Source organism: Brienomyrus brachyistius, unplaced genomic scaffold (genome assembly GCF_023856365.1).
Source record: "Brienomyrus brachyistius isolate T26 unplaced genomic scaffold, BBRACH_0.4 scaffold44, whole genome shotgun sequence".
In the NCBI taxonomy this organism is placed as follows: Eukaryota; Metazoa; Chordata; class Actinopteri; order Osteoglossiformes; family Mormyridae; genus Brienomyrus; species Brienomyrus brachyistius.
The window spans coordinates 2,217,978-2,239,594 of record NW_026042319.1 but is presented as its reverse complement, the minus strand read 5'-3'; the positions used below and the strand labels follow the sequence as shown (position 1 = coordinate 2,239,594).

The 21,617-nt window shown below is 43.3% G+C and overlaps 1 protein-coding gene across 3 annotated transcripts in view; it reads right to left on the bottom strand.

Moving 5' to 3' along the window:
* The window catches only part of LOC125723014 (gamma-aminobutyric acid receptor subunit gamma-3), an 81,439-nt gene extending 61,423 nt beyond the window's left edge, over nucleotides 1–20,016 (bottom strand). For 2 of the 3 annotated variants that reach the window (XM_048999404.1, XM_048999405.1), the window contains exons 1-2: nucleotides 17,968–18,494; nucleotides 16,585–16,730 (exon numbers count right to left, since the gene is read on the bottom strand). In XM_048999404.1, coding sequence (XP_048855361.1) covers nucleotides 16,585–16,730; nucleotides 17,968–18,020 — 199 coding nt within the window. In that variant the 5' untranslated portion in view covers nucleotides 18,021–18,494. Of the gene's footprint in view, nucleotides 1–16,584; nucleotides 16,731–17,967; nucleotides 18,572–19,988 lie in introns of those variants that run through there. The other variant, XM_048999403.1, reaches the window with a different exon arrangement.
* Nucleotides 20,017–21,617: the final 1,601 nt, after the last annotated feature.

Sequence of the window (21,617 nt, the reverse complement as noted above, 5' to 3'; positions counted from 1 at the left end):
CAGGAAAACATCCATCCAGGTGTCAGAAAAGAAGCCCCAGATTTGCCCTGACTAACGCATGTGAAACAGCCACCCAGACTCATCCAATCAATAGCATTTTTATTTCAATGTGTAAAAATCTATCTAGTTACTCACTGTCGGTGCTGGTTGGATACTTAATAATGCAGAAATGTTCAGCAGCTGTCCAAACCTCAATCGGCAGCTATTGTTATCAAATGTCATACGCATTATATGGTTCGGTCAAATGCAGTCATTTTTTCTAACAGAGACCACACAGAGTGATCATGCCGCTTTTGTTATCGATCATTATCGCGTTTTTCCATGTACAGCAGCTGCCCTGGCTCACTCTCAGCTCAAATCCCACTCGGGCCTCTTAACCTGAATAACAGCCGAATAACTGCTCAGTTTCACAGAGTTTCCCATCAGCGGATTCACAGAATGAAATCAAGTTTGCCGAAGCCAGACGGTGTCCTGAGCCAAAGGGTCTCATTCTGAGGCAACGAGAAAATCAAGAAAGTAATTTCAGGCTATCGGAATGCGTTCCGATAAACGGTCACTCTGGCCCGGATGGGAGATGTTTCACTGACAGATCGCATTAGCAGCGATGCAGGGACGCGGCGTGTTACTCGGCTGTGGCAGTTGGGCAGACGCCACCGTGTGTGTCTGGGCTGCGGGGACAGCGGCAGCTGAATTTCTGAAAGAGAGGAAATCTTTTTGGGAGGTGTGAGGGACAGTGGTGCCAGAACCAAATCAGAGATCTCCAAATAAATGACGGCCTTTTCATTCAAAGCCTGGGTGTATTTTAAATTCCATTCATACTTACAAAGCACTCGGTGGGAGCATATTAAAGATTTTTGTCTATTTCTATGGAGAGGAATATTCAGCTGAATCTTCCCAGGATTCTTGTTTGTTTGTCTCATTTGTGTCAAAAGTCTGTCTTCATTAAGAGCAACAAAGAGTTCATTCTTTTCAATGACACGTTAGCAGCTGGAAGCTGGATGTATGGATAGATGGATGGATGGATGGATGGATGGATGGGAGTCTGTCATCAGCTCTGATAACTGTAATAGAGGCTAGACAGACTCTACATGTGCAATGTAGACATATTATTTCTCTCTATCTTACCGGGATCTGCTTTGTATTCTCATAATTCTGGAATGTGTAGGACTGTGCGAGACTCTGCTGCTAAGCTCAATGTCTGCCTGCACTCTTGCTGCGTAATACTTCACATTCCAAAAATCTTTCATCACCTCCACCTCCTTCCAGCAAAATATACCTCCTGGCTTCAAACGCGGGCACCTCTGTTCTTCAGAAGTGCTCCAGATGAACTTCCTAAAAGCCGATGAGATCTTGTCCCTTCAGCTAGTAGGGGTGACTGCTATTCCTGCTTCTCATCATTGGTGCTTCTGCTCGTAGCCTTGCATTGATTTTAACACCTGCTGTTAATATGTGCCATGAAAAGGCACTTGAGCTTGTTATAAGAAAAATAAGAAACATAGAGAGACAGGCAAATATAAAATAGGCATCCATCTGTCCTATGCAGGGTCACAGGGCACTGGAGACCATGCCAGAACCTAGAGGCACGAGGCAGGGAACGAGTCTGCATGGGGCAGCAACCCATCACTTCCTTCAATTTCTACATAGCCGGAGAGAGATAAGATCGCAGCATGGAAGCAGATCGCTCCATGCAGCTGTCAGAGTTAAGGGCCTTGTCCCGGAGCTCCATATGATCATACAAGCATCCACAGGATTTGAAGTGACAACCTTCCAATCGCAGGCACAGAGTCCAAACCTGCAGAGCCACACACTGCCTCTTTAGCCACAGGATGCACAAATAAATGTGAAAGCAGAAGTGGACACAAATATAGATATAGAGAAGAAGAGCACTATGTGCTTAGAGGGAGGCAGATGGGCTACATGAAGAATCAGACTGATCACTAACCCCAGGCCAGCAAGTAAATAGCCCAATAAAACGCAGTTGGTGATTGTTTCAGTGTTTCCCTGTTTAGGTTTAAAAACGCCAGCTGGGTGGATGTGGGGGGGGATGGAATGGTGTGTGAGCTCGGCCGCAAATAGGTGGATGGATTCGTGGCATTATATTACATTAGCTGTGATTGATTTAGGAGCTTTTATTCTCATAAAGTCTGAGATTTAAGAGCCTCTTGAAGAACATGTCTTCAAAAAAATGCATTTTATTTTAGAAATAGTAGCCAAAAGAAAAACTTATCTCAGTGGAGGGTGCTGTTTGGAATTTAAACGCTTTACTTCTACTCCTGCCCAAACCACCCTTGGTCTTAGATTAAATTATACTAAAAGAAAAAGAGGGTCTTTCTATGCCCTGGGTCACGGTGCTTTAAAGGCAAACCGGGCACCAGCTCACCTTTAAGCCTTTTGGGAGCTCAAGGGACTGACACCTTTAAAAAACAGAGGATAGTCGGCATGTGTGGGCACCAAAGGCAGCTGGAGTTACTGGGTCAGTGTGGAGACCAATCATTTCCCAGCGTTCACCTCCGCCTGATGGGGATGATGAAGGCGCCATCGGTCGCCCGGGCTCTCCTTCTGCGTTCCTGGTCAACCACTAGTCATCAGCCATTTATATCCAGGATTTCACGCTCAGCTTCCAATATCATTTAAAGCTATTTTTGGGGCCTATTAGTGTCGCTGCAGTGCACAAGCGGTGCTTGCATGGCTGAATGTACCTCCATCAGTACACCAAACCTGCCCTCAGAGCTCTTCTGGTTTGGGCTGAAGCAGGTCCTGGGCTCTCCGGAATCTCTCATGAACCTCACTCCGGCCATCAGGAAGTCAAGTATGTGCTTTCAAATTAGTGAAAAACCTATCCATTTGACTCACGAAATCCCTAACGTGTTACGAGTATGTATAATCTAGCAATATTTTAATAAATTTATATAAATACTGGTTTAAAAATCCTTTGATCTTGTCCAAAGATTGTAAATCCCAAAATCCTTTTGGTTTCGGTTGCTGACATTCAATCACAAAATAAATGACCCAACTATAAACAGCTCTCTGAACAACACAGGACATGTAGTCCGTTCGATCGCACCAGGAAAAGGTCTAACAGCATGTAATTTCAGTCTGATATAATACACAAGACATCCATTACTGAGCCAGAAATGTTTAGAACGGGTGCAGTTTCTGCTGTCGGCCTGTAGATGGCAGGGTTAATGCCTGGAACCCTAGAATCCACTCTGGGGCGGTTTGTTCTGAGGCTTGTGGTCCTAATATTTACCTGTCATCTTCCATCCTTTATCACCTTTCATTTCTACCTCTAACGGATCCTTTGCTCACTGACGACTTTCCTCCTTTTGCCAGAATGCTCCACTAAGGCGGCTTGAAGACCTAATCCCATCTGCAAAGAGGTTACTTGTGTTATGCGAAATTAATTAGGAACCAGCAACCCCCTTTGAACACACAGGAACACAATGCAAGCGTATGCATTAACCACAGAAATGTTCTCTGCGTTGGTGTCATGGAAGACAAGCCTTGCACCAAGAACTCCCAGCGTCCTGATCTGCCTCGGTTCAGGTACATGCAGGGCACATAAGTAATGAAATTGTGGTTCTTCTGGTATTCTGCTCCAGCACTCCACTGTTAGTTCTGCTCTAAGCCTTCACTGGATTCCATTTGATGAAGATGTGTCCCCAGTGAACGGAATGTGTTGTGCACCACAGGCCTCTGAGCAAAAGCAATTAAATAACGATGAAGGAAAAGACAGTGGCTGGGGTTTTGATACCACAAACAGACAGACAGCAGACTGTCTCATTTCCCTTTACTAAAAATGGCTTTTAACAGACATTTTCAGTTCAACATGTATAAGACTTTCTTTTGTGTGTCGCTTTTCCACTTCAGATTTAAATATCACTTTTGCACCTTCTGAAGATACACAAAACATCGCCTGTGACAGCTTTCCTTAAAGCCAGGTATTCGAGTTTAATCTTGCTACATATTTCAAGGCAGAGTTGCCAGAGATGTCACTTCAGATGGCAAACAGTGACGAAGGAGCCCTCAGTCCTTATCTTAGCCGTGACGGAGCTGATGGAAAATAAAGAATTCTGCTAGATTGTCAAACTTGTGAAACTCCCATTACCACGAGGTTTTCAAAAGAGGAGTCTGCAACGTTTGGATTTGTCCCAGAATTAGATCCAAGCTAATAAATCTTTAATGTCTCCGAGGAGGAAACAGATATAGAACGATGGAAAAGGAGAAACTGCACTGAAAATGAAGGGGGTGACAGTGCATTTAATTACAATCCTTCGACAATAGAAACCCCTGGCGTAGGCCATGGAATCTAGGCGAGCAGTGTTTTGTGGATCCTGCTCCCTGTAACCATGGGTGACCTGATTTACCTGTGACAGGGGATGCCAAGGAGACACCGGTGGCAGTTAGAGACGCCAGCTTCGGACCATTTCAATGGCATTGCAGCTGCTTCCAAGGAAATGTGCCGCGTGCAGAAAGGATCACGCTGGCATTCTGCCTCGACGCACTGGGGATACGGAGGACTCGATAAAGACTTGGAGGACCAGCGCGTTCGAGTTGTGGAAGGAGGACACTTCCACGTTTCGCAGAGCTCACGCGCACACAGTAACCGGTGTCCCTCCTCTGTGAAGGATGCTTCGCCAAAGAGCAAATCAGGAAGATTACAGAGGATTTAACGTGTTCCAGGGAAATGGAGAAGACGCGTACTGGACCAGAAAGTTCTCTGCAAAACTATTTAGATGTACCACCGTGGGAGTAACCATTCCCCTGCGATGTTACACATTGTTAGGGACGCGGGTACAGATAGCAACCGGATTTGCCACTTTTCGTGGCCCGATTCATGCACAGTAACGAGAAAATAGATTCCTGGAATTATTTCCTGCTCAATTTGCTAGATATGTGCGGATGCTGATAAAGAAGCCGACGCGGAGCATGAGGCCGGGGAAGATATCTGCAATATCCTTGTCAAGCTGTGGAAGATCACGATTTGCGAAGAGAGAGAGAACAAGAAAAAATAAATCACAAAAGCCAGATATGCTGTTTGTTTGCTTGCTTGTGGTCCATTAACAAATAATGGTTTTTACACACATAATGAACTGTTAAAGTGATTATCTATGCTCTGAACTCAATTCCTCTCCGAAAAGCAGCATTTCTGCCTGGGCCTCGGTTTTGCAGTGGTTCCGATATTAGAGTGACAGGTTGTAGGTTTTCAAAGGCTTTAGGTGGGCAGCAGAGCTAAGATGCAACTGGACCGACCCACCACTAACCAAAGAAATGGATTATAAATTTAATCTTACGGGATTTGTGTTAATAAACCTACACAAAGTGCACATTCTCACACTTATATTTTTAAGTTATAACGGAGGTCTGGCAGACACTTATGCATTCAGTACAGTTCTTTGTAAATAATCATGTAGCTGTGTAGCCAAGATACTTAGATAGCATGAATAACTTTTCAGTTTTCTCACCTTTATTTAACTATGTGAAAAATAATTTACCAAAATGGATACTGATGTCGTTCCTGAAGGATATGGGAAGCATGCGTCATCGGCCAGCGGTGGACTTGCAGGCAGGATGATTAATGGCAATAGATTGTAGGAGGAAATTGATTTTATATCCATCAATATCTCAGTGACAGATGGTCAGATGTGAAACAACAAATAACCTTTTACAGACCAGGGATGGTGCAGGGGAACCGCACTGATGGGCTCGGAAGATGCCATCTCACGTGTTACGTTCATCCACAGGAAGATGTAGATGGAGACCATTAGGCAAGTTTAATTTATACAGGACATTGTCAGGCACAGAGGTCACTTGATGTATTTTACAGAAATAACAGAAGAATACAAGACTACAGGTGAAAAGCATAAAAACGCTAAAGATAGGTCACAAAATGATAGAGAGCCGCTAAAATACAAAATCTGTAATTCAGCATTTAGATTTATCTACAAAGGAGACTGACATTTTTATAGCATTTATAGCATCTACAGTATGTGAAGTATTATTTGTGCAAACTACTGTATATTATTATTATTATTATTATTATTGTTTCTGTTGTTATTATCTATTAATATCTATTTATAAATTATACATCAGATAGACATCAGAAATATAGGTGTGAAAGTTGCTGGTGAAAGGAAAATAGGGAGAAGAATGAGGTGAGGTGATGGAAATAGTATTAGTGTAATGTGGCCCGTGTTTAGGGGAATGCAACACAAAGCCAGAATTCTGCAGGAAAACAACTGACAGTCAAGATGGAATTTTGGGACCCAGCAGCCATTTCTATCCGACCTGTACGGAGAGCAATGAAGACCCTGGCGCCAAAACTGCAGGCCACATGGGTCTGGAAACCCTAACACAGCGGCAGGTATCCTGCCTGATGCGGCGACTGCGGCTTACGAACTGCCTTCTCATTTCGACATATAAATTAGAGCATAATTTACAGAATTAGCCAATGAAGACTCGCCACCTCACAACATTCAGCTTCTGCTTGCAGCTGGGACAATGAGTCAGGCCTGAGGTCCTTTCTCTAGAACGTCCATAATTACTTCGGATCCTTTATCAAGATGGAGCAGCAAATGACCCCCCCCCCCCCCCCCCCACCACCTCCCGCTGCTCACTGCTTCAGCCAAACGCCGGATTACGAGCTTCCTGAAACTCACATCACGGTAAAGCCCCCAATCCATGTGTCATCGGGGTTTGCCCTCTCTGACACGGAAACAGGCCTGAAGCTTATGGTCTTGTTCCTTCTGGGCATAGCGATGAAACAAAAAAAGCAAACAATGTGTGGAGAAAAGAAAAGTAACCATATACTTCTCCTTTGTATCCTGCTGTTTTTTGACAAACTCTACTGTACCCTTTCTTTGCTATACTGTACTATACCCTTGATAAGCTGTACTGTATGTTTTCCTTGATAGGCTACACTGTACCTTTTCTTTGATAGGCTGTACTGTACCTTTTCTTTGATAGGCTGCACTCTACCTTTTCTTTGATAGGCTGTACTGTACCTTTTCTTTGATAGGCTGTACTGTACCTTTTCTTTGATAGGCTGTATTGTACCTTTTCTTTGATAGGCTGCACTGTACCTTTTCCTTGATAGGCTGCACTGTACCTTTTCTTTGATAGGCTGTACTGTACCTTTTCTTTGATAGGCTGCACTGTTCCTTTTCTTTGATAGGCTGTACTATACCTTTTCTTTGATGGGCTGTACTGTACCTTTTCTTTGATAGGCTGCACTGTACCTTTTCTTTGATTTCATTAGGACATGGCAGTCATTTTGTTTAATAGGAAACTGCACCATACATCCCATATGTCCCTGCTGGAGACCTTCCAGCTCTTATACTGTATTTGGAAGCGGGACAACCACAGTCCCCACCTTATTGCTTACATACTGTAAGGAAGACAGCCGGTGAGTCTCACCCCCAGAAACCTCTGAAGAATGTGCAAAGTCACAGGCCACTTAGAAAGTCAGGAAGGTTCAGTTCTTGCATGTACAGTGCATTTGACTAGTGTTTCCTGGGTCGATGTCATCGGGGTGTCACAGAAATTACATGAGTCACTGAAGAACTGGAACAGTAAGCCTGTGCTAAATGATAAACCGGCTCCATCCTGTCACTGTCAAGGTGAAATGTTTGTGTCCATAGGCTATTAAAAATGACCTACCCAACAGCTTTGTCAGCGAGCCGCATCCATTTTCCATGCACTTATTTCCTGCGTTATTCACAAAGCATTTGATGGATTAGTTATTAAATTGCTCTTTACATTGGTCACCAGTTGATTTCTCCCATTTAGGTTGTTTCCTGTTTATCTAACTCCTGCCTCAAGCACACATTTCCTGTTTCATAATACTCTGAAATACTGTTCAACACTGCATATGTACTTTAGACAGAAACAGAAAAGTAATGAAATGCAATCAGGATTAACACCATGCACAATTTTATCAAAAGGACAGGAGTTGCTCTAAAAATAAAGCATTCATACTGTTTCAAAGGTGTTTTTCCAATTTCCCAAACACTCAGATATATTGTTTTAACATCCTAAGCTGGAGGTAACATGTCGGAAGGAACGCAATTGGCTATTCAGTGGCAGTTTATTACATGGCCAAACAAACATCTGTCTGATGATGTCAGATGATCAGACCATGGTTTCCTGTCAGGAAGAGAGTAGCTGGTCTGCCTTTAAGTGAGCGACTTACTGTATACTGTACTCTCCTTGTTGTTTTCCAACATGTCATGCCAAATCACATATTTACATGACATTTACATTGTGGTGTGCTGCGAACATATATTTGAAGAACTCATAACTCATTGACCAGTTTCCTTTGTGCCTTCGGCCATTTTCAATAAGCACTTATTCCGTCACACCTCCTGGGAAGAATTTGATGCAAAACTGGATATTGAAGGGGGGGCCGCTCCATCAAAGGATTCTGCCGGCCTCGCCTGCACTCCCACAGGAGGCTTCTCTAGGAACACTGCGAGTCACTGCACAGTGGGAGGAAGCCCACGCCAGTGCAGGGAACAGCTCCTTACACACACACACACACACACACACAGCACTGGGGAGGAGTGAAACCTGCAGGCCTGGAGGTGTGAGGCAGCCGTCCGTGATCTGGGCAGGAGTAACTCCAGAAGAGAAGCAAAGATTTGATATGCTCTACCAATGCAAAATTGTCTATGCTGTAAACAACTTGAACATTAGGACTTCAGATGATGTAATGCAGGTAGAGTATGTGTACTGCAGCTTTCTTGTCTAAGCACTGCACATTTTTGCTAAGGACCACTAAGAATAAGCAACGTAAGAATAAGCACCTTTATGCTAAAAAGTTGCTTCCAAATTGTATTTGGGAATTCCTTTCTGTGCCACCACACCCCGGTCTAGTAGACGATGCGACACTAGCCGCAGGCTTACTGATTTTGGAACACTTCAAGAAGTGGAATCCAGGAGTAAAATTATTGTAATCAAACAAATCTGCAAGAAAGAGGTAGAAAATGATCGCTACCTCTTCTGGTCTGTGTGGCAATCTGCAGTCACTCGAAAGAATTGGAGTCAGTGACAGGGATGAGATTTCATTCAATAGAGAAACAAAAGGTATGATTTTGACAGTGAGTATTTCTTGGAGTGGTCTGATGGTCGGCTTTCTAGGAAACAATGTAAGTTATCAAGAATATACTTTGGCTGTCTTAAATCTTCATGATGTTATGAAAAAAGACACGCAACCAACTCTGACTACGACTGCTAACACTATTACTGTGAGCCTACGGGAGGCGATTTATCAGCAAGACGACATCTCGTGTCCGGCCGTCTGCAGATTGCTTGTTAGATATCATCGCCAAACTGACTAATGGACACCTGTGACTATGAAGAAAGCCAGCCAGGCTGGATGTGGGAGTGGCCAGGACAGGACACTGTGATGCGGTAAGTCGTCTGCCCGAACGATGCTTCGTGTTCCTCACCGCGGCACTGCCCTACCTCCACATGTCCTACCTGCCGTGTTCACTCTGACTGTATGTTACTTGATTGTGTTGCTGTATCCCAGCATGTTTTGTTCATGTGGCTTCGATGGCTCATTTTTGTCATAAAATCAATCTTCCTTCTGTTCCCTGCCCCTTAGTGCCTGTGTTCCAGGCCATGGTTGCCCCCGCAAGCAACTGCAATGATAGTATTTTCTTCACAGGGCCATGACTGTTTGTGAGAAACCATAATATAATAATTGCCATTATGATGTCATCATAAACCAGCCAATCAAAAAAGGGCGATCTGTCTTATGACTACAATGTAAAAATAAGACTGGCCATAGACCAGGGCTACACTGTGTTCTGATCCATAACACGTTCAACTAATCATTTACTTGAAACTTCCAATTTAACTTGGCAGCTCCCCAAACGAGCTTCATGGGCTGAATGGCCTCCTCTGGTCTGTAAATTTCTTATGTTCTTAAAAAAAATACTCAAAAAGGCTAATTTCACCATGCGGCTCCAGTGTGTGAGAAATAGAAGATTGGAAAGATTAAAGACTTTAACCTGAGAAAGCAGGGAGCAGGGACTAGGCCCACCTCCTCTATTTCAGGGAAGAACTGCTGCATTCAATTCGACGGGCCTTAACATGGGGGGGGGGGGTGGGGGGGGGGTGCGGAGGAACAGAAGGGCTTTGTATCAGAACAGGATGCACCTCCAGAGCCCTGTGTGATTTGGTGTCGCCTCCATCGCCGGGGCGGATACCTGCACACGCTCAGCCTGCTGCAGCTGACGGCATTCCCATCAATGAAGGTGTCTCACCATAAACCTGCTATGTCCTCTGCTTAACCTGCGGACGCCTGGCAAATCCCACAGCGAGAAACAGCCATCAGCTCGTGTGCGGGGTCCCTGAGTGCAGGGAGTCAGCAGTGTTCAGTCCAAAGGCATTTCTTGGACCCTAGAGTCAGCTTCCAGTCAAGCCTGGTTTCTTTTGTATGCATTTGTATGAATTTTGTACAACAATATGAGACAAATTTTAAAAAGATAGTTCTTCAGGGTACGCTGAGACAAAAGGTGTGGTGTCTCAATCTGCCCTGAACATGGTCCTCAGTGGCCTGCGCTTCGGTCGGTGACGAGGCCCCCAGTTTGCTCGGAGTCACACTGCCACGATAAACAGATCGATACGGACGTGGGGAGCTGAGGGGCTGCCGCAGAATTGCTCTGACATGCTGTGGGCCGGGGTGCCAGTCCCCATATGCCTCTGAGAACTCAGGAGTCGCTCAACATGACAAGCGAGGCTGCCCCCCCCGGTTCGGAAGTGCCGGGTGCGGGTAGCACGAGGTTCTGCCGCAATGCGCGTAGCCCCGTGCGGCCGACCCATTTCCTCGCGCTCCTCCTTTAGCCCGAACAGAGCTGACATAATAGGGCCAATGTGGCAGAGTCATTTCAGCGGCCTGCGCCTGTTTTTCCCGCTAATCACCCAGCGCTTCATTTGTCGACATTCACAGGACAACCATGGAAGCCACCATCGGCTGATGGCTTATCACTGATTCCTAGCCCCTTAGTGTCGCCACACGCCCCCGTTAGGTGTCACAAGCCCTCTGCGCTGAGACCTTCAGCTCCCACGCAGCGATCCCACCTGACGACACTCTCCTGGAAGTTCAAATGCAGCGTTCTTTTGAGTAGATGAAGAGGATAATGGAGGCCTTGTTCATAAATAAATAACCCGCTCAAAGGGTTGGCTCTTGTTGTCATGCCTGTAGTGTAAAAAATAACAATCCTCCTGTGAGTTTTCTGGGAAAAGGTCACAGCCAAACACGGGACCACTTTCTACAACTACTCTGGTTTTACACTGCGGATATTTAGTCCCTGGCACAGCGCCTAATGTCATATTAAAATGTCTGAATTACATTAACCATGCTAGTACATTTGGGTTTGGTATTAGATTCTTATCCTCTCTAATCAAATAGTGTCTAATCCATTAATCTTTATTGATTTGAAATTCATATATAATTCACTTTATTTTCCATTTTAGTGTTTCTGTATACGTTCATTGTTAACTGAATGTCCCTTGGTATCAGCGGGGGAATCGGCTCCCTGCAGATACTGAAATCCCCGGATGCTCACATCCCGCATATATAATGTAGGTGCATCTGCATATAACCTACACACATCCGCCTGTAGACTTGAAATCACCTCTAGATTACTTAAAATACCAAATATAACATAAATGCTATGCAAGTAGTTATACTGCAGGGTTAAGGGAATAATGACAAAAAAGAAAACTGTAGATGTACATCACTTCATTCACGTAGATTCAGTGTAGTGCTCGGAGCACGGCAAATTGAAGGTTTGCTTTTTGGAACATTCCAGATATTTTTTGGAATATTTTCAATCTGTGGCAGGTTCAATCTGCAGATGTGGAACCTATGGATGCGGATGGCCGCCCGTATGTCCATTCAGCGCAAAATCTATGTGCTTTTTAAGTAGCTAATCTATGAAAGCATTTTACATTCATAAATGACATGTTTGGTACATTTTACTTTCACAGATATTAAACAGATATTATGATTAAAAGTTGAGAAAATTAAAAACGTGTTCTGAGTCATGTGTGCTTGTACAAAAACCTTTATATATACAGCCAGTTAGACACTACAAAAGTAATATTTTTATATTTATTTAATCCAGTCACATTCCTATCGTCATCAATAATTAATAAATGTCTCTTGTAAGCCTTTATTTCTTTCCCAGTAACACTGCAGATAATGTTACACAGAACTTAATAGCACATTTCACACGTCAAACATCGTTGTACAGGGAGGAGATTAAGCATTATCCCTTATTAGATGGTACCGGACTACATTTCCCAGAAGTCCATGGGACCAGACCTTGTATGTCAGAGCTGATATAATAATGAAGTCGCAAGAACAGCACAGCCCTAGTCAAAACACAAAGCAATGCAGCATGTACTAAATTGCTTTGTAAATCTACACAAGCTCATGCCAGTCAGCTGTCTTACCTTGGATACATTCCAGTCTAAACAGGATGGAGGGTTTTTCAAATCATGTGAAATTTCCAAAAGAACTTTTAGGTGCATTTTTATACTAGTGAAGGAGTAATGGATTGGACTTAATTATTTAGCTTAAATAATTAAGTCCAATCCATTACTCCTTCACTAGAATAAAAATGTTTGTATGTTTATTTGTTTAATGTGTACATGTTTAGTTCTGCAGATAACTGGGGTCTTTCAAGCACATTGAAATGATATTTTAGGAATATCACAAGCTTAATAAGTATTTACTTAAAGTACCTTCCTCATGTAGTGTTACATTTTATGCTGTTAATGTTTTGGAAAAAATATTTATACAATATACAATATATAAGAGCAATATAATAAATGTGCAATGAAATAGTTCTGAGATCAGTGCAAGTGGGTATAATGATTGACATTCAGGAATGACAGAAAGCGATATATATATATATATATATATATATATATATATATATATATATATATATATATATATATATATATATATACCAAGAATCACAGCCAACACACAAGACAGGCTGAAAAAAATAATCCAGTGCAATATATAGACTAAGTCCGAATCACGTTCAGCAAACAGGGTGAGGGAAGATGCTAGGATTCAGAAATCAGCACAAGTCAGTGAAAAGCACAAAGAGTCAAAGGTTCAGCTGGGAGCGGGATCAGTGTCGCAGAGAGAGGCTACACTCAGAGAAGGTGGGGAATGTGTGTATCTACAGTGGTGTGGAGGAAAGATGGGCATGACTGCATGGGTGTGGAGGGGGCATAGGTGTGGCTACTGGGCTGTGGGTGGGGCATGAGTGTGGCTGCACAAGTGTGAATTGGGCATTGGCGTAGCTAAAGGAGTGTTTGTTGGGCATAGGCGTGGCTAAAGGAGTATGGGTTGGGCATAGGCGTGGCTAAAGGAGTATGGGTTGGGCATAGGCGTGGTTAAAGGAGTATGGGTGGGGCAAAGGTGTGGCTACTGGGCTGTGGGTGGACATGAGTGTGGCTGCACGGGTGTGGATCGGGCATAGGCGTGGCTACTGGGCTGTGGGTGGGGCATGAGTGTGGCTGCACAAGTGTGAGTCGGGCATTGGCGTAGCTAAAGGAGTGTTTGTTGGGCATAGGCGTGGCTAAAGGAGTATGGGTTGGGCATAGGCGTGGCTAAAGGAGTATGGGTTGGGCATAGGCGTGGCTAAAGGAGTATGGGTGGGGCATAGGCGTGGCTAAAGGAGTATGGGTTGGGCATAGGCGTGGCTAAAGGAGTATGGGTTGGGCATAGGCGTGGCTAAAGGAGTATGGGTTGGGCATAGGTGTGGCTAAAGGAGTATGGGTTGGGCATAGGCGTGGCTAAAGGAGTATGGGTGGGGCATAGGCGTGGCTAAAGAAGTATGGGTGGGGCATAGGTGTGGCTAAAGGAGTATGGGTGGGGCATAGGTGTGGTACTGGGCTGTGGCATGGGTGTGACTGCACAGGTGTGACTGCACAGGTGTGACTGCACAGGTGTGGTACGGCATGGGCATGACTAAAGGAGTGTGGGTGGGGCTAATGGGGTGTTGGCGGGGCATATACAAAACATACACTCTACTGAAGTAGCTTCACTTGGCAATGAAAGGTTAAAAGTCAAATTCTCTTCAGCCCCCCCCCCCATGCTTCCAATAAATGGCAGTGTTATACCTTTTATCACAGTGTTTAAAAAGCGGCAGACAGAATTCCCAGTTAAAAGTGCTGTTAGATCCTGCCCAATATGCCCTTAAAGTACAGAGCATGTGGACTTCAGCAGGAGGCAGAGGACCATCTCTCAGAAGGCATAAGTGGAGTAAAACCGCTCGGCCGTATCTAGCAGGGCACCCTGACGCTGCCGTTACGTTTCATTAGCAGGCTCATGCTTCTGTCTAAATTGACCCAGTTGTGCTGTTGAATCTGTCATGTTAAACAATGATAGAACGTAGACGCAAGAGCACAGACCAGCGACCTTCAGGTCTCCAGGGTTTGGCCTGCAGGTTTCCCTGAAGCAATGCTCTGTTTCTGCGAAATATTCGTGGTCCTCACAAGACACTACTGGAAACATACGGTCAGGGCCATCCTATAAGACATCACCCGGGTACCATCAGCACCCGCAGCAGGTCTCTGCAGCTCATATGCTCTCCAGGACAGTGAGGCGTGTCCACTTCATTAACGGAAAGGTTTATGTGCACATTCACACACGGAGACGACCAGCAGCTGAGTGCTGCCTTCCTATATCTTACGATACAGTGGCTGACGAGGCACGTGACACGGTACAGAACGCGGCATGCCTCATAGCGCTGGAAGGCCACACATGCGACGACCGTTATCTGCCTAAAAGAAATGCCATCCATTGGAACGGGGCTTGCCCTTTGCCGTACATATAACACCGCAGAGATCCAGTGAGATGATCCGGGCAATACCATGGGCATTCTGGACTTTTGTTTGTGCTCCAGTATTCCCAGCCTCACCAATCCCTGGAACAGCTTGTACCCATCATTAGCCTTATTGCTCATGTCCACACATGATTATTATGTCATTAATATAATAACGTTTTGCAGCATTATAGGCAAGGGCTGAAGAGAGCCTCCTCAGGGTGTTATGGTCTGAAGCTGGGAAACACTCCAGTTTCATTTAAATGTTCATTATCCATTTTCACAATATGCGCTACATTCTCTTCTTTAGTAAGTTTTTTTGTGCTAATGTTGTTTGCCAATAATCCTCGACTGTTTGCTGTATGACCCGAAATGAAGAGCAGGGAAAATAAAGATATCAACTCCACAGTCAAGAGGGGAGGCCACAGTGCTCCCTGGCGAGCAGAGACGGGGCGTCACGCGCTGATATATCGAGATGATGAATGGCTGATGTGAGACCGTCCGCGTCTTGCGCTGGAGATATCAAGGACCGTTTCCTTCAGGAATACGGGCCTCCTTCAGACTGCGATACTGGGTCTGTCCCAGCTGACTTTTTTTCTCATCTCTCTTGTGTTCCCTGCGTATGGGAGATCAGATTGGGCTGCGCGTGTATCGGTACTCATCACAAGCTGCAGACCGGGATCAGCACCGGACACGCCGCACCAGGGCCTGTTTATGAGCTTACTGCTGCGAATGAACTCGTCGCCGTTAACCCTGATGGAGGAAAGGCGCTTTCGTGGACGCATGAAGCACACCGTAACTAGAATACGACAGGCACCTATTCTCATGAATATGATTAAAAATGCGAATTTAAACCGCGAGCAGCCCTGGTGCTTTGCTGGTGCAGTGTCACGTTATTCAGTTATTCGTTTGATCCTGTTTTATTCTTCAGTCCTTTTTCTTCACATTCAATGAGCTTTGAAGCATTATCGCAAAATCTAGAGGACAGTTTACACTGTTATGGTCTTTAGGTTTCCTGCATCTATTTTACATCTTGATAGATATGTCCTTCAAAAAGTGGCCTCGGTCTCCTTCCTTCTACGTTACAAACTCAGCCCATCTCTCATTTACCCAATACGGACGCCGGCTCCTTATGGATCGCTCCGACAAGGAGATGGCAACCTCTCAAAACCACATTGACACGTCTTCATTCTCGTGGCTGCTTTGATTTATGACGCCAATTATTAAACCGACAGAAGCATCATCGTTCAGTTATTGACGCCCTCGCTCCGTGACATAACACTGTTAGAAATAACTTTCAGCGTCATTCTGAGTGATACAGATAATTTTCCACCAAGACGTAATCGAATAAAATCAAGGGTTTCCGGTCCTTTTAAAAACTCATTTGCGTTATCGTATAATAACACTGGTGGGTAAAATAGTTCGCGATTGTATCATTTCAGCAACAACTTTATATTTTCATATGTAAGTGAAATATGACTGAAATACAGCATATACTACAGCAAACAACGTTTATAATAACCTTTCATATTATATGATTTTCTGTAATCATAAAAACGATAGCTGTACGCAGGCAAACAATACAATTTGCATAAAAAGTGAAGCAGCTGATTCAAATTCATCCATCACACAGACAATAACATATAAATACAAACCCAAGCACAAAAAGCCAACTAAAGCAGCCTAACACCAGCTTTAGGTAAAAATCGTCCAGTTGACTTACTCCCAATATCTGGCCGCAGTTTCTTGTCATACTCCTTCAGTAAGTTATTCAGTATTTGCGTGGCGTCCGTCTCCTGAGTCTTGGGGGCCAGCATTTGGTTCACAGTAACATCCTCATACTCCTCTTCGTATTCAATTGTCTGGGAACTGTAAAATATCACAAACAGTTAATTTTGCCCCCCTTCTTCCAACAGCATGTATGGTCCAAGCAAACAGTAAACCAGCCAATCTATCAATGACATTTAATTGATCATCATAAAGGGCATAACTTCATAATTGCCATTCACAGATGCGCGTATTTGCATGCGGTATAGTTTGTGCCATATCTGTATACGTCATATACTTACTTTTTTCTTGTGTATTTGGAATTCATTGTACATATTATGCAAATACGGTTTGTAACAGAAAAAAAACGACTCAAATGTCTCTTAGCGCCGCTACCAAACGGCGGGCTTTTGTGCTGACGCCGGAGTGAAGCTATAGCTGCCCCCTTTGTTTACTTTTAATTCATTATGCGAACTTTTACAAGACAAGATCCTGTTTACGGCATTTAGAAAAATAAACGGATATAATCCCCAGATTATGAGCGTCGCCGTTCTTAATTAAAGACGGTGAGGAAACCTATAATATACATACGTCACCGAATTTGGGGATGTACAAATGTATCTTAGAAAAAAGATACAAAAGCTAATTTAATAAAGAAAAACACTTCTGGTATTGTATTGTTCACTTAGGCAGCTGTACTCAGCAGCAGCCATTAATCATTATGAGTTAGGTGGTTGTACACTTTTAGAAATGGGACTTAGATAACGTTAATAATTTCCCATTTTTAAAAAGTGATTTAGATCGTACTTTTATGACCTAAATGTAAAGATTTACATGAAGCTGAAAATGTTACATATGTTTCTGTATTTCTTACGGTATAATTGGAAATGTATTGTTGATTTGAATTAACAAACATGAATATGAATGAGTAAAACGTTTATATTTGGTGTTTTAACTACTATGAATATTTATACCAGGCGTATTGCTGACAAATAAGCTTTCAGGGACCAAAAATCTATGCTGTGTATAATACCATTAGGGCAACCACTGAAAACAAAATGTAACTGGTTTCGGAGCGCAAAAACTTACTTAAACATATCTGATATTTATCACCTGTAGTTTTCACCTATTGACGAAACAATGAACAACGAAGCATTAAAGCATAATCTTGTCAAATTTGAATGAATATTTTTTTTTTGTTTGTTTATATTATTAGTTCATATATTAAACAAAACAAAAAAAATACATGGACCTTTTTCGTCTAGTAAATTCTTATACATTTTATATGAATAACATAAAGCAACCGAGCGCACAGGTGAATAGCGGTAACGTCACTTACCACGCACTGAGGACTGACAGAAGCAAAACATAAAGCAGTAATTTGGTTGACATATTTATGAGAAGATAGCTTGAAGATGAATTTGTCGCGTCGATCTTTCTAATTTCTTCCCAGTTTCAACTGCCAGTTTTTGTCACTCAGAACCAGAGAAGGGGAATCGCGAATACTTTGTAATCCAAAAACAAGTCATGCATCCACGTCTGACGGGGATTTAGAGCCGCTTCAGTTTCACATCGCTGTTCAAGTCTCAGGATTGAAGGCAGCCCCTTACGCACCTTACAGCTGCAACGGTCACCTCGAAGTGCCCCGCCTGATGCGCGGACATAGTGACGTTTTCTAAAGCGAGAAGACCAACTTCCAAAGTGGGAAACCTACAAACCTCCAAATGCATTCCCCAGAAGCTGGATATCTTCACATTACGTCACATTTTGCGGGGACGGCATTCAGATATATTACCAACAAAATGGATTTGTCCTATGATCCTCGTCTACGCGCGGGCTATAGAAGCGCCCGCCAATATCCCTCGTCGCAGTAAATCGCTTGTGCCGATGACATTTCATTACTTCTTGTTTTTTCCTTGCAGACTCCCACGGCTTTTCTGAGCCTATGAAATGCAGTTTTCAACAGGACGTGTTAACCACACTACTCTCCAAATACAAACAGAAAAATTAGTTGAATTTATTTCACTTTTACATGATTGTTCTAGAAAATAAAATATCAAAGACTCCAATCAATTACTGAGTTTGTGGGTAATTAACTAAGACTAAGGGTTAAAAACTTGATTGTTGGTTTATTAAAGAACAAGAAAATTCTTAAAGAAATCCCTTAAGCATATAATATCACGGAACGGTTCGTATCAACCCTACATTTACACACAATTTACGCATTAGGCTACACGGTCTCTATGTTGTAACACACAAATACTAGGGATGACCCAGCACATGTTTTGGCAATATCCTATACAAGTCAGTTTCCAAAGGGATTAGGGGAAAGGAATCTGATATTCTTGGACAGAACATGCCAGGCGATCAGATTAACGCAACAAACAACCAACTTCAGTCCTTTTAGTCATGAAACGCAATAAAAAAAATGGATCCGAGACAACAAGCCATCATTTTGGGGCCTTTTGAGTATAAACATCTCTTATTGAATTAAAAATACAAATATATAATATATAATTTAAGTTACGTATTTATGTCTTTGATTAAGCGACAATTTACTATTTTCAGGACCATGGACAGACATGTTCTCCACTAATAAGTAAGGACGTCAACAATAATCATTACAAGGTTAACGATGTTACACTGCGTTCACAGGAAGAAAAACCCACCGTATTTAAGTGTCCAAAGTTTCCGAAAGACCTAGTATATGTACTTACAAATTTCAACGTGATACTAAACAGCGTTTTGGTGTGTTTACATTCACCCTTAGGTTTCTGAAGGATTTGGTTGTTGGGTAACATTACGGATATGAGTACCATATTATTCTTTTTTAATTCGATCGTGTTGCATACTTTTGCTATATAATAGCCTAATAAAAAGAAACAATGGCAGACCCCGGTAAACGGCCGCTACATGCATGTCAGACTATCCTCTTGTGGCTGATGGGAGTAATGCGCACGTAGAGGCACAGACGCGGAAGCTCTCTCGTATGTTCAGGGCCAAATCGTTATTTCTAAAGGAAATTAGGTTACCTTTCAGTTTCTGGGGTAAATCAATCACTAATTACTGAATAGCTCAGAACACCGCGCTCTATGATGGACCGGAGCCCCCAAACGCGATGTATGGTTAGCAAACACCGGGATTGCCTGCATGGATTAAAGCGTTAACCGCTTTGTTGTTAAAACGCAAGACTAATTCAGAGAAATCTTTCATTTGATGGTTCAGTTTTCTCTTTTTAAAAGCTTATTGCTGAGTACATAATTACGGTTATATAACAAATAAATACCAACGAAGAATTTGCATCAGAAGAGGAGATTAGTATGTTAGTAGGTCCCTCGTAGGCGAGGAGTGCGTGCCTACCAAATCCGTCATCTTCTCCACACGGTCTCCAGCGTGGGAGTTTGCCAAGAGGCACGATGTGTTACCAGACAGCAGCTGTCAGGATATAGGTCAAGTTTATCAGGTCTAGCTGAGACCAAGCTCAACCATGCAACCGCCCTCAAAAAGTTCGAGACAAAAGTACTCCGTGTATCCACGTACCCTTAGATACTTACCTGTTGTTTGGGCTGGTGACTCCTGGTGGCAGGTTAATGTTTGAAAACACCAAGTCTATGCTCTAATATGCTCTCCAATGGGGAATTTTTCCATATTAACGAGTAGCGATCGGGCGCTAAACATACTCATATAAATACATTTATATGAAGGGGTTTGTGACAAATAGTGATGTGTCATTGGAAGAGATGTCAAAACAAAGGGTGACATCACCATAGTACATTGATGAACTTGGTGGTCCCTTCCTGCAAAGCAAATATTTATGTGTCTTTTTCTTTGACATGAAGTATCTGAGAAAATCTGTCCTGTAACATGGTACAGAGTGAGTTTGTCTGAAAAATAAATCCTCTTGAGCTTTTCATTATGTCAGTGCAGTCTTGATGGGAAATTATCCCTTAGAATTTACTGCTATCAGCCTCTATTGTCCAGTGAATCTTTCACTTTCCTCATGTCAGATTATTTAAAATAAAAGAGAAAGTACAGTTTAATATATCAAGGAAGCATTATTATACCAGTCCTTTGTGCTTAAATGCACAGACACAAATGAACACAAAGAGCACTAACCAGCACTGATGGTGAAGTTGTACACTATCCTGTGGTTTTGGACCAAACCATAAAGCCCACCGGCACTCCGCGGGTGTTAGAACAGAGAACATTTGAAAGGATGGCTCACACAAAAAGCCATCAAACCTGTAAATGAAATTGGGGCAGCTTGGTAAGTCTGGAAGGATGTTTTGCCGAATGCCAACCGGACTCCCAGCATGCACTGCAGGAGAATTTTGCTGAATTGGAAAGCAAGCAGAACTAAATCTGTGACAAACAGCTGGATGCCAGATGTTGCTGCTGTGCACAACATGGGGCAGATTATCTGTCCCTCCCTGCTAAAAGAGCCCCACCCCACGTGTGCATTTCCTGCAATCTGTGGCCCAAGAGACCCCCCCACTCTCAGCGAGGCCTCCACTGACACAGTATCCATGGGATCCTTAAGCGGGTCATTTGCCATGCGACAGCTGACGTTAGGATGGGCTGCATGGTAACTCCATATGCAGGGTGACCTTAACACTTCCTTCTTGGCATGTGGCACACAAACACACGTATGTTCAGAAGATGTAGATCTTTTAAGGTCATTGTTAGCTATCCATGGCTGTCTCCTTATTTGGGAGGAGGTACGTGGGATTCATTTGGGATTCGTTATATCTCTGGCTAATATTCGATCAAACGCATGAAGTCCCTGTGAATACAGAACATTTTTGGCACCAGTCTGCCTGTCCATCCACGCACAAAGGACTGAAGGCCACAGCCACCAAACATATCATTCGTTTTATTATTGCTTTTGTCACATTATGCTCCAAATGAAAGCTGCACATTAGTGAAAGTAACAATGCATGTCTCAGAAAAACGCCCAGGTCTGTACATGTCCAAGAGGGGGATGGGACA